General features: G+C 48.3%; 1 protein-coding gene across 3 annotated transcripts in view; it reads right to left on the reverse strand.

Moving 5' to 3' along the window:
* The window catches only part of LOC135103704 (E3 ubiquitin-protein ligase SMURF1-like), a 71,946-nt gene extending 58,752 nt beyond the window's left edge, over positions 1 to 13,194 (reverse strand). For all 3 annotated transcript variants that reach the window (XM_064010336.1, XM_064010324.1, XM_064010314.1), the window contains exon 1: positions 13,040 to 13,194. In XM_064010336.1, the coding sequence (XP_063866406.1) occupies positions 13,040 to 13,094 (55 nt within the window). In that variant the 5' untranslated portion in view covers positions 13,095 to 13,194. The remainder of the gene's footprint in view (positions 1 to 13,039) is intronic.
* Positions 13,195 to 13,783: the final 589 nt, after the last annotated feature.

A 13,783-nucleotide genomic window follows, 5' to 3' on the forward strand; every position in this document is an offset into this window, starting at 1 on the left:
TTACGAGGGCCGTGGCCAAAGAGCGCCCCCAGGTAAGGCAAGGCCAGACAGCAGCTTCCAGGTAAGACAACTCTGCACGCATACCAGACCCTGGGCTAGTCATCTCGAGAGACAAGAGAGAGAGAGAGAGAGAGAGAGAGAGAGAGAGAGAGAGAGAGAGAGAGAGAGAGAGAGAGAGAGAGAGAGAGAGAGAGAGAGAGAGAGAGAGAGAGAGAGAGAGAGAGAGAGAGAGAGAACAAATCAGGAATAAGAAAAAGGAAAGTAAATAAACAGTATTACAGCTACAAATCCAGTCCCGGTTACCCCCCCTCAAAGCAGGGACGAGCAGCACCCCACCATCAGGCAGAGGACGCACCAATATAGCAGACATCCAACAAACAAGGTCACCGCCACTATCCTGCAGCACGCCGGCACCCCTTCACCCCCACCCTCCCATAACACCCCGCCAGCTAGATGTCGTCCTACGCTATTAAAAGTCAGATTGCCGCTCATAATTCCCTTTGAGAGGCGGAGGTAACGCGTGCATCCCGATGGCGGGCGTCAGTAGTGGTGGTCCCGTTACGCGGCGGTGCGTCAAGACCAGAGTGTCACCCGTGCCCCTCCCTCACTGCCTCGCCTCTTCCTGGTTGATTGTTGGGGTGCCTCGGTGGCTGGCTATGTATGCTGAAACCTGGCGGAACGGTACCGATGGATGGCGGAGAACTGGGAAGCAGACACACAGACTTGCACACACACACACACACACACACACACACACACACACACACACACACACACACACACACACACACACACACACACAAAGTGGACAGTGTTGTGCTCCTTTCGCTGTATCGTGCAGGCTTCCCTCTTCGCCACCTTGTCCTAGAACTTGTCCACAATGCTTCCCTCACGCGCCGTGCCGCCTGCAGCTCAGCACGCACCCACGGACAGTCTGGCCTAGTGGTAGTCTTCACTGGTCGCCGCCCTCGCCTGGGCAAGGCACGCAACACGCTGGTTTCCCTTCCGGGTGTGTCAATGCATTCACGCGAGTGGTCGATATTCCTAGCAATACTGAGGGCCCTCCTGCAGTCCCGCACCTCCCTGACGTCACCTCCTGAAGGCTGGGGCGCGGAAGGCCTTCAGCGGCGACCAGCGGTACAAGAGAAAATGTGTGGGATGGGAGAACTTGCTGGAGGGAGGGAGGCTCACTACCCTCTCACCACCCCTCCCTACCTGCATCATCCCCCCTCCCCTCCTCATTCCTCGCCACTATACCTGTCCAGCCCCGCACCAGCTGTCCTGCCATCCCCCCTCCCCCATTCGTGTCCATCCCCCCACCCCCCTACCATCTCAGCCCCGCACCAGCTGTCCTGCCCGCATCCCCGCATCCCCTGGTTCCACCACACCCATGCATGCAGCCCTTAGCACTCCACTCAGCCACTAATGATCCGGCCGGCCTTCTTCAGCTGTTTAATGGGAAGGGTAAGAAAAAGTGTAAAAATGTGGAATGTGAGCAAGGAAACTACACACACACACACACACACACACACACACACACACACACACACACACACACACACACAGAGGCGCTCTCATTCCTGATTCCTGACTCCTTCCCCCTCCCTCTTCCTCCTCTTCCTCCTCCATCAACACTCCTTTCCTTCGATTTGGTGAGATATTCTCCTCTTCTTCCTCCTCCTCCGGCCTGCTTCTCTCTCCCCCCAGCCTCCCTCCCTCCCTCCCTCCACTCCCCTACCAATCCCCCAGCCTTTATCCACGTCACACGATACTTCACAAGGTCAACTGGTTTACTTACATAACAAATACAACAGTCGTGAGGTAAATCCCTTGCCTGTCCTCCCGCCCCCTTCCCCTTAAACTATCTTACCCTTTCCCTATCCCCCATCCTTCATTCTCCTCCTCCTCCTCCTCCCCCTATCCCCATCCTCCTCCTCCTCCTCCTCCTCCTCTCCCTATCCCCATCCTTCATTCTCCTCCTCCTCCTCCTCCTCCTCCTCCTTCTCTCTAGCTCTCTGCCTAGGAATGATCGCATCGTAGGTGGTGGTGGTGGAGAGAGAGAGAGAGAGAGAGAGAGAGAGAGAGAGAGAGAGAGAGAGAGAGAGAGAGAGAGAGAGAGAGAGAGAGAGAGAGAGAGAGAGAGAGAGAGAGAGAGAGAGAGAGAGTGTGTACTATACAAAGCCGATGAAAGAAAATTTGACTGAAATGTGTGTGTGTGTGTGTGTGTGTGTGTGTGTGTGTGTGTGTGTGTGTGTGTGTGTGTGTGTGTGTGTGTGTGTGTGCGCGCGCGCGCGCAAATCACCGCCAGATCTACTAACTCCTTTGGCTTCACTTTCTGGGCTGTTCACCCGTGCACATTCGCCCACACACACACACACACACACACACACACACACACACACACACACACACACACACACACACACCGCCGCGCCCACGCCCACCACCACCTCTCCCTTGCCGGTTTGCAAAACAAGCCAAGGTGAGTGACCAGTCTTAGCCTTGCAATTGGCAGGGAAAACGTTCTCTTGCTTATCACAGGTAACCTTCCGCACACCTGGATTGGGCAGGTGAACGGTGAGAGAGAGAGAGAGAGAGAGAGAGAGAGAGAGAGAGAGAGAGAGAGAGAGAGAGAGAGAGAGAGAGAGAGAGAGAGTCACTCAAGCGTCCATTGTTGCTAAACACTGACCCCTCCCTCTTCTCTCCCCCACTCTTTCCTCTAGTTTATCTCCCATCTCCATTCTACTACCCTTTCTTTGTCTTCCTCCTCCTCCTTCTACCCTCTCCCCTTGTATGCCTTATGCCACTTCGGGAAAGACGCCGCTGGTAAGGACACAGCATAGAGCATAATGCAGACGGGAGGACTATGCAGCGTGAAACAAGGATACATAGGACGGGGAGTGAGGAAAGGGAGTGAGTGGATGAGTGGAAAGGGTGGTCGGGAGGTCGGGTGGCAGACAGGCAGGCAGGAAGGGAGGTGGAAGTAGGCAATAAGGGGAGGGAGAAAGAGTGAGAGAGGAGGCTTGGTTGAGGAGGATGGGGAGGAGGAGGAGCAGGAGGAGGGCAGGACAAACCACATCCCCTTTCTCTCCCACGGTCCTGTGCTCCCTCCATCACCCAGAACCTGTCCGTGCCGCGTGTCTGCTGCTCTCCTCTCCTCTCCGCCGCCATGAGTACTCACACTCCGCTGCACCGCTAATAACATCGATCCGTCTGTGTCTTGCCGAGGAACGACTGAGGGGATCAAGACGCTACCGAGAAATAGGTCGCTCACTGTTAAGTTAGGTTGGTCTGGGTAAGGTTTATATCACCAAGGAGGGAGACAAACGGTGGGAAAGAGGAAAATTGCTAGAGGGGTGAAGGGGTGAAGGGTAAAGGGACATGAGTAATGCCTGGGGAGTTATGATGTCAAGGTCGGGGTGTGCTGGGGGTGTGGGGGTGAGGGGGGCGGTGACACAGGAAAGGATAGGGCGTGGATGAGGCAAGACAGCTAGATAGCCACGTGCCCTGTGTTGCTACGTGATATGTTACTGTATGTTACTGTTAGTGCGTCTCACACAAAGAAAAGTGGCGTCACTCAGGAAAGGCGGTGCAGTACATGCCGAACACACACACACACACACACACACACACACACACACACACACACACACACACACACACACACACACACATACACACATAGCGACGTGGGATGAGCGAGTACAAGCTAGGAAAGGAAGAGCTGGGTAAGGGGAGGAGGAGGAGGAGGAGTCACTGGCACGGAAGGAAGTGGCTGAGAGACGGTGGTTGTGAAGGCAGATGCTTTGGCAAGACCTCCCTCGCCCCAGGAAGACCATACCAATGTTGACGTGCACTCGCTTTCCTCTCTCTCTCTCTCTCTCTCTCTCTCTCTCTCTCTCTCTCTCTCTCTCTCTCTCTCTCTCTCTCTCTCTCTCTCTCTCTCTCTCTCCCGTCTTGCACGAGTTAATATATTTTCCCTTCAGCCACCACTTGCCTAAAGCCGCCCCCTCTCCACCCCACTACCCTCCAGGCCCCTATGTTTCCACCTCCGGCAGAACCTGATCCTCCAGAGTCCCCGCCGCTCCAGCCTTCACCCTCGGAACAAAGGTCACCCACGCTCGCTCACGAAGGAGGGCCGCCACTCACTCACTGCTCCTGCTGGTGGTGGTGGTGGTGGTGCTTGGTTGTGGTGGAGAGTGTGGAAGTGATGTTGTAGTGATAGTAGTAGTATTAGTGGCGGCGGTGTTGATGGTAATAGTGGTGGTGATGGTGGTAATGGCAGTGGTGTCCCTCCCCATCTCCACCCCTCCCCCATTACCCTCTGAGTCAGACTGGCCCTTCCCTCCACAGCGGCGCTCATAACAGCTTCCTGCTCCCCATCCGCTGCCCGTGTTCCCTTACAGTACTTCTGCCACTTATGCTAATGAGACCCCTGCTGCTGCTGCTGCTACTAATACTAATAATTCCTAGCTACCTACCTACGAACGAAATATTAATACTATCATTACCAGTATTACCAAAACTACTCGTAAATATTACACTGCTACTACTACTGCTACTACTACTACTACTACAACAGTCACCACCATCACGACTTCTACTACGACGATTATCATTATCACCACCACCACTTCCTCTACCATTACCACGCCACCACCACCACCACCACAACCACCACCACCACCACCACCACCACCACCAGAATCACCACTAGTACGTAACAGTGGCAAAAGAAGTACCGTATCCCCCTACAACATGACAACTTTCACCACAGAGCATTCCCACCACCGTGTAGCTTGGAAGCAGGTGGTGGTGGTGGTGGTGGTGGTGGTGGTGGTGGTGCAAGCCCCTCCCCGATACCCGCAGTGGGCGAGAACCCTTGGCGCGGCAACCAGCGGGGCAATGGTCGGGGGTGACCGGGAGTGGCTACACACAGGATGCCCTCCCGTCTATCACATCTTGAAGGGATGTCGCTCAGACTGGCGCCCCTTTCACCTTAGTACGTACGTAATGTCATAGGATTTTCTTCTTTTAAGTTTGGTGTGTTTTCTGAGAGAGAGAGAGAGAGAGAGAGAGAGAGAGAGAGAGAGAGAGAGAGAGAGAGAGAGAGAGAGAGAGAGAGAGAGAGAGAGAGAGAGAGAGAGAGAGGCCCGTACTCAGAAGCGTTTAGCTCTCACCACGGCTATTTTCAAAGATCAGAGATTATTAGTCGAGTTCTCAAATGTGTTTCTATAGTTAATAATGTAGAAATACTGTCAATTTGTCACTAGAACCGTAAAAATATCCTTACAAACACATGCATCTTCAACAAGAGCCTTAGTGGAAGTATGGCCAGAGGTGTTTCAGAGAGAGAGAGAGAGAGAGAGAGAGAGAGAGAGAGAGAGAGAGAGAGAGAGAGAGAGAGAGAGAGAGAGAGAGAGAGAGAGAGACGCCCAGCCCACCTCAGCTCCTCTAAACCTCAGACGACAAGTAAAGTAACAAGAGGTGAGGAAGTGAATACAGATACACAAGACCTTGATGACACTGACAGCGACGGAAACTCACAAGGCCTCAAGGAAAGTCCTCTCTCTCTCTCTCTCTCTCTCTCTCTCTCTCTCTCTCTCTCTCTCTCTCTCTCTCTCTCTCTCTCTCTCTCTCTCTCTCTCTCTCTCTCTCTCTCTCTCAGCTGACGGGCAGGGTCTCGTGTACATTGTGGAGGTTATGAATAAGTCAATGGGGGCGAAGGTCACTGGCCCGTGGGACTATGAGGTGGGAGGAGAAGGAAAGGATTACTCTCTCTCTCTCTCTCTCTCTCTCTCTCTCTCTCTCTCTCTCTCTCTCTCTCTCTCTCTCTCTCTCAATCAATCAATCTATTTAACTCTAACAATCTATCTCTCCCTAAACCACTTCATTTTAGTTCCCTGGCATAATAGGATTTCTCTCTCTCTCTCTCTCTCTCTCTCTCTCTCTCTCTCTCTCTCTCTCTCTCTCTCTCTCTCTCTCTCTCTCTGAGGCACTGGGGTGGAGGAGCACATTGGCACTTCCGCCTCCCTGCCTCTACCTCTCCCTGCCTGGCACTCACCGCCCACCTCTCCGCAAATGTCACCTGGCCCACTGTCCCCTCGCCCAGCCAGCATGAAAGGCCAAAGCACCACACGCGCACGCCTCTCCCTGCCGCTGCCTAAGCTACCCTCGCCCCCTCTCCTCCCCCTGCTAGCGTGGAGGCGCCCCGGGAGATCCCTGGCGTCACTCGCAAGGAGCCTCCTGCTGCCCGCCGTGCAACACAGTGGGACGGACACACGAATTCATACATACATACATACATACATACATACACATATACATACACACACACACACACACACACACACACACACACACACACACACACACACACACACACACACACACACACACACACACACACACACACACAGCACGCACGTCTGTCTTAGTATGATGGATTCTTGCTTGTGGTTGGACAGAGAGAGAGAGAGAGAGAGAGAGAGAGAGAGAGAGAGAGAGAGAGAGAGAGAGAGAGAGAGAGAGAGAGAGAGAGAGAGAGAGAGAGAGAGAGAGAGAGAGAGAGAGAGAGAGAGAAATCGTCAAATGCTACCTACCTAACCTTACCTCAATAACTCATGTGAAAGATTAGTGAAAGCAAAACCCACGATAAAATACATATAAAACACACACACACACACACACACACACACACACACACACACACACACACACACACACGAAAACCCAGCACAGAACAGTATAGAACAATAGAGAAAGGAAGAGCACAGTGACAGAGTGACTGACGAAGAGGGAAAGCAAGGTGAGGCGAGGGAAGGAGTGACAAGTCTTCCTACTGTCAACACGGGACGAGGGACACAATGAGCCGAGTCCCCGAGGCAGGTGAGGTGGCCCTAGCGTACAGTGGATGATATGATCGCCACCCTGAAGATAGCGGGCAGCATTGGCACCCCACCCTACCCGCCTCAAAGACAACAAGGTGCCAGGATGCAGGGCCACGGCTCGCCCGCATTATGGCCAGGTGAGGGAAGATGAGGAAAGATGAAGGAAGGTGAGGGAATTCCGTATTATAATGCATCTTTATTATATAGTTATCTTCGTTTCTTTCCCTTGCACAATCTACCTTCGTTTCTTACTCCTGCACCTCATTCTAACTCACGCCTCGCCCTCACAAGCTATCTTCGTTTCTTTCCCTGCACTTAACACAACTCACATATTGACCTCACAATCTACCTTCGTTAATTTCCCTTGTATCCCATATAAACTCACGCATCCCCCTCACAGTGCAGCTTCGTTTCTTTACTCTCTACCTCACTGCAATCCACGCCTCGCCCTCCCAAGCTATCTTCCTTTCTTTGCCCCGTGCCTCATCGCCCTCACAACCTACCTTCGCTTCTACACCCTACTCTGCACGTCACCACCATCCAGACCCTCACCAACCAGCACGACATTAGCGAGACAGACAGACGTACAGCCCCGAACATGTATCGCCTCCTACCTGCACCGCTTACTTCACGTGGAGGATAACCCTTAAGTAAAGTACTGAAATAAAATAACCAGACTGTCAGGAATGTAATGAAAGCTGCCACACCTACAAACACATGGCAGCCCCTGTATAGAAGACCCAGGCGGGGAGAATTTCCAGAACAATGATAAGATTTATAATTATAGTACTCGAAATCATTCTGGTGTGGGTATTTCCTTCCTTTCCTACTGGTACAAGAGTTACCACCACCACCACCACCACCACCACCACCGCCGCCACTTCTACTAAAAGGAAATTCAACAGTGAAAGTTCAACACAAGTGCGTGATCTAAAGGGAGAGGGAGAGGAGGGAGGGAGAGTGAGAGGGAGAGTGGACAGCAACATCCACTAAACCTGCACACTCACGCCTTTGACGACGAGTGATTGTATTTACGTACTAACTGCTGTAAAGGCTGTTCAGAATGGTGGTATATACTCTGTGTGTGTGTGTGTGTGTGTGTGTGTGTGTGTGTGTGTGTGTGTGTGTGATGAAAAACCTGAAGTGATGTGAAGCAAAGGCCAGACAGAGGTCACTGCTTCAAGGGAACAACATTAAACCTCAGCTGAACCGGATGGATGCGAGCAGGCAGGGATCACACACACACACACACACACACACACACACACACACACACACACACACACACACACACACACACACACACACACACACAAAGACCATTTCGGGAACACAGGAACCTTGCCCGACTAGATGCTGTTGCTGCTGCTGCTGTTGCTGCCTCCAGGTGAACTCAGAGAGGCAGGAGTCATCTCATCTCTGCTCTCTGGTGCTGGAGGCGCTTACTATACCACCATCACCACCGCCACCGCCACTACCACTACAGGAACACTTCACCTAACGTCTGCACCACTTAATCTTCAGCCAACCTCTCCAAAAACTAATAAAAACCGCAAAAGAAATTAACTTGCTTTCCTGCTTAATACTTTCTTGTGGCAGTGCAGTGTGCAGGGCGTGGCTGGAGCATTAGAGCCTATGTAACCTATTAAACTTTGTACTGTACGTAGGGTGGCTTCACTGAGGGCCGCCCCGCCTGCCTTTAACATGGAAATATATATAATGGGGCCTACTTTCCTGCTGCCTGGTAAAGGTCGCCCAGCCACACACACACACACACACACACACACACATACGTATCTGCCCTGCAAGGATGAAGGTCAAGAAGTGCTCAGTCCTGTGGTGATTCACGCTACGCTACCAACATAACATATATGGTCTGTGAGTCTGTTGTATTGTCTGTTATATTGTATCATCGATCGCTCGTTTTTTTTTTTTTTTTTTGGGGGGGGGTGTCATCCCGCATAATACACCTGGTCTTGATTTTTATTTTCATTATTATTTTTTTTTTTTACATGTTTATTTTATTCGTGTTTAGGTGAAGTGTTGCCCTCGGATGAAATGTTATGATAGTGACATCTTTTTTTTCTCTCCTTTTTCTTTCTGTCCGTTGAGATTCAGTATACGTGTTGTACTACCCACTATTTATATGTTTTTTTTTTTTCTTTTCATATAAGAGGGGTTCTGACCAAGGAGAGAGAGAGAGAGAGAGAGAGAGAGAGAGAGAGAGAGAGAGAGAGAGAGAGAGAGAGAGAGAGAGAGAGAGAGAGAGAGAGAGAGAGAGAGAGAGAGAGAGGCTCATTGAAGGTGCCAGTTCTTAAAGCGGACAGCCAAATGGAATACACAAAATAATGAGAAATGTCTTGAAACCTCTCCCCCCAACCCTCAACCCCCCACAGAAAGAGTTCAGTCACGGGTGGGAGGAAATACAGAAGCAGACAGGGAGTTTCAGAGTTCCTTTAACATTCCTAACAAACTCGCCTGGCAGTGAAGACAACAAAGAAAACACCTGGCAAGCACCTTCACTTATAACTGCAGCCTCTACCTCAACGACTCTTAACTGTCAGCTGCCTTGTTGTACCTCGCTATGATCAAATAACTTAACCCTCCTACTGTTATTTGGCACATCTTTCCTTAATTACTAATCACTCTGAGACACCTTTACTTATTCTATAGCCACCTGCAACCTTTAAACTGGTTAGAAATTGCAAAATCTATTTCTTTAATCATCTTTTTCCTTACAGATGCGTGTATAGATTTCATGCATTACTTCTGGTGCTTTTAGTTTCGTATGGCAGTAAATGGTTAAGCTACTGCACTGGGTTCAGCTTACTTGTCTGGCTAATAATCTGCTGCGTAGTGGAAGAGCAGTTTAACATCTAAGTTCAATCACACGCATAGATATCAAAAGGGAAAAATCGACATACAAGATTACATGTAATGGCATAGAGGATAAGGGCAGCCCACAGGCGGATCCAGCATCTCCCCCACACTCTCCTCAGCACGCAATTTCCACTCAGCCTCCTCACTCCTCCCCCTCCCTCCCCCGCAGCGTCAGTCACGTCGTCAGATTGTGTGGCGTCATCTCGCGCTTATCGATAAGGCCTGTCCCTCTTTAGATTTACGTTTGAACACATCATTCGCTGTATTAAGGGTTTTGGTCCTTCTTTAGGTTTTATTCTTACTAATCCTTCATTGTATTGATGGTTTTGGTCGTTCCCTAGACTTAAGTTACGCTAATCCTTCATTGCATTACAAGTTTTGCTCATTCTCTAGACTTAAGTATATGCTAATCCTTCATTGTATTTCAAGTTTTGGTCATTCTCTAGTTTTCATTTAGAGTGCTCATTCATTGTATTGCAGTTTTGAAAGTTTTCTAGATTTAATTCAGACTAATCATTCATTGCATTGCAAGTTTTTGTCACTCAATTTTAAGCAGACCCATCTATCATTGTATTGCAAGTTTAGGTCATTGTCTAGTTTTGTTCAGATTCATCATTCAAAGGTTTTCATCTCAGTGATGAGCATTAGTACTCGTTGGCTGTCAAAAATATAAAACTACTTGTCTTCTCCCAAAAGTAATAGTCTAACTTTTTACACACTGTGCTCTCTCTCTCTCTCTCTCTCTCTCTCTCTCTCTCTCTCTCTATATATATATATATATATATATATATATATATATATATATATATATATATATATAATATACATTATGCAAGAGTAACATGTTTTGAAGGACGTCTTGTCACCCTGCACATGACATGAGTTACTGTCTAGCTGGACACCAGGCAGACCACATAGTGATAGTGATGGGAAGGCACACAGGAGCACCAACAGCACGTACTGAAACATTTCCAGGAACTGTAAGACCATATTCTGCTACACCTCTGCACCACACCTCCACTATATTCAAAAGCCTCAACTTGCAATTACGCAGGTTCATAATAGTGTTTTTTATGGTTCTAGTGGCAGATTAACAAGATTTCTACATTTTTAACAGGAGAGACACTCTTAAGAACACAGGTAATCATCTGTGGCCTTTGGAAATAGTTATGGCGAGAGCAAAGCATTTCAGAATACGGGCCGTACAAGCTAATGGTGATGGAAACAAGGACTAAGAAGCTGTAAGGTGAAACTTGTAGTCAGGAACAAACTTGCGTTCCTATGCCCCACAGAACGACATCCATGTTATATAAAGGGATATTTAGCAAAGTGCCAAACTTACATGGTAGCTGTTTAAGACTCACAACAAGTTTACAACTTTGTCAGTTTATTGAAGGAGCGTTACATGAACAGGGTTATAGGAAAACACAGGTAGGGGCAGATACAAAGAAAGAAAATAGCAGAAACAAAGCGGAGTATAAAGGTGCCGGATAGTCTGATGCATACTCAATCAAACCCAGGATACAATGTTACAGTGACACCAAGGAACATGCTTCAGGAAAACAGACAAAGAATAATGGTAGTTAGGTAATGGTAATTAGGGCAGGAAGTCCCACACTTAGCTAGCCATATCTACACTCCCCCAGGCAAGGGAAATTAATTCTACTCTACAATTGTATCACCACAAAGCAAGTCATTGAACAAAACACTAACAAAGATTTTAATTTTACGCTTCCATTTAAGAATATGTATCAAATTATACATGGATGTGCTATGATCACCAAAGCAACCTGTGACTAAAACAGGAATAAAAATATAATTAATTAGACACTGTAAAAGCACTTGTCAGTAAGACCTTCATATGTCACATTAGGATGACTTGAGCTATGAATAATGAGAGACTACAGACTGAGGTTCTTTTAGCCATGAATCATTACCGTGACCAAGATGGCGACAAAATCACAGCTTGACCTCTATTTCTGGTCGCCAGGTTGTGCATGTTCTATAATTTGCAGATGGCTCTGATTAATTATCTATTTCAGATTCTTTTCCTGGATTCCCTTAAGCTAAAACATCCATAAAATCTACTATAAAAACATACCATACGATTTAGCAGACTCACAAAAATTTCTTTTGTATATAATAATGGACTGCTGGTCATCTCTTGTTTTACAGCAAAGGAGATTGTATATTACAAAACAACGGTACTTCTTTACAGTTACCTCTACAGCTATTTTTGCCAACCTAACCTAAATTATGTGGTGTAATAAAACTGTAAGGAGGTTGTTTGTGCTGGGAAAGGCAGTGAATACCTTGGTTACAGACTTTGGTAGATTTTTTTTTTTTTTTATTCCTTTTGTCTTCACTCTTCAGGGACTGGCACCTACACTGGGCCTCTTTTTTTTTTTTTGTAGCCTTTGGCCAGAAACCCTCATAAAATATAAAAGAAAATACATAAAGAAAATAAGAAGATTCCAGGATTGTTAGGATTTTACAACATAACCAACTCACCACCATACACCTAATATCAAAATAAACATATCTACTCTTATCTACAATTAAATAAATAAAAACAATAATAAAAACTCCGGGATTGCACAGATTTTCCACCCTGGCGACCTCACCACTACCCAGCCATACAATTGCTAGCAAAGTAAACACATCCACTCGTACACCTACACCCAGGGCCTTCCTTTCACGAACCCTGCAAGTGTTCCGCCACAGGTTCACCACGTGTGGGTCCTTCTCTTATATGGATGCTGTCACTATTCTCGTCCCAACCAGCACCACCAGTGCAGTACCACAACACAAAATTTCTGCCATGCTTCCCTGCCACTCTCGCTCTCTCTCTCTCTCTCTTTCTTACTTACGAAGTTCTCAAACACACACACACACGTTCCAAGTAGTGTATACAAGTCATTCCCCGCCGCCAACTCTGCCCAAGAACTTGTTACTCTGCACTGGCTAGGGAGGAAGGAGGTAAGTGTCAGCCCTGCCTGCCTCCTTCCTCTGCCTCCCCTAAACCAGCCCTGCCGCCGCCACCGCCACTACCATCCGTGCACCATCTATCCACTTATTATTTCGCTGGTGATGAAGTTTTATCGTTTAAGGGAATGGGTAGCGGGGCAAGGCAAGTGTGTGTGTCCAGCCATTTTGGGGCAACACCGCCGCTGACCGCCCCGCCAACACGCCCCAGGAGCCTCTCCCCCCACATGCCTGCTTTCCGGGGCCACCAGGGGCGCTTCACCCTATTCCCGCCTTATACTTACTTGTGAGACGTATTTTCATCGCTCCAGTCCTTCTTTGGGGCGCCGGGTTAGCCATTTTACGAATAAACCACTACAATGTCACCATCACCTCCATCGACCTCCCCCTCACACGTCCTCTCACACACTGACCACCACACCGCGGGACACAACACTTGCCCGCTCCCCCTGCTCCCCGCTGCCATGCCTGCCAACAGTGTTACTTATTCTCTATTCGTGGCTAGTTTGTTTCCATTCAGCACAGTGATAGATTAATATGTACTTTAGTGTTTGAGCGTTATTGTGCATGCATAAAAGTACCTTCAGTTGCTAAAGTGCAATACCAAGAACTATTAGCTGCATTATTAAGGCTGCGTTATGTTGGCATCAAGTTAAATCTCACGGAGCTTTAAAGCGTTAGTAAATAAACAAACTACTGGTCAATTAATTTTCGTAATCTTATGATCAAACAACCGCACGAATTATCATGAGGACATGCATGACTGTTTTGATTCTGTGTTCATAAAGCGTACTTTTGTGAAGCAAGATTGTTCTTGACTACCAAAATTCCTCTTGCTTCTGTCTTTTCTTTTGGTGTCACCGGCGGTAACACAATAATAATCTTACAGTATTTTTGAGATCAGTGTGAAACATTAATCGTCTTGCTCTAGAACGGGAGGTAACCAATCCTTTCGGTGATAGTTACTGAGTTACAGCCTATGAAATGAGTCGGACCCTCATGTCTCAGACCTTTATGATGTAAAAGGG

Source organism: Scylla paramamosain, chromosome 1 (assembly GCF_035594125.1).
Source record: "Scylla paramamosain isolate STU-SP2022 chromosome 1, ASM3559412v1, whole genome shotgun sequence".
Taxonomy (NCBI): Eukaryota; Metazoa; Arthropoda; class Malacostraca; order Decapoda; family Portunidae; genus Scylla; species Scylla paramamosain.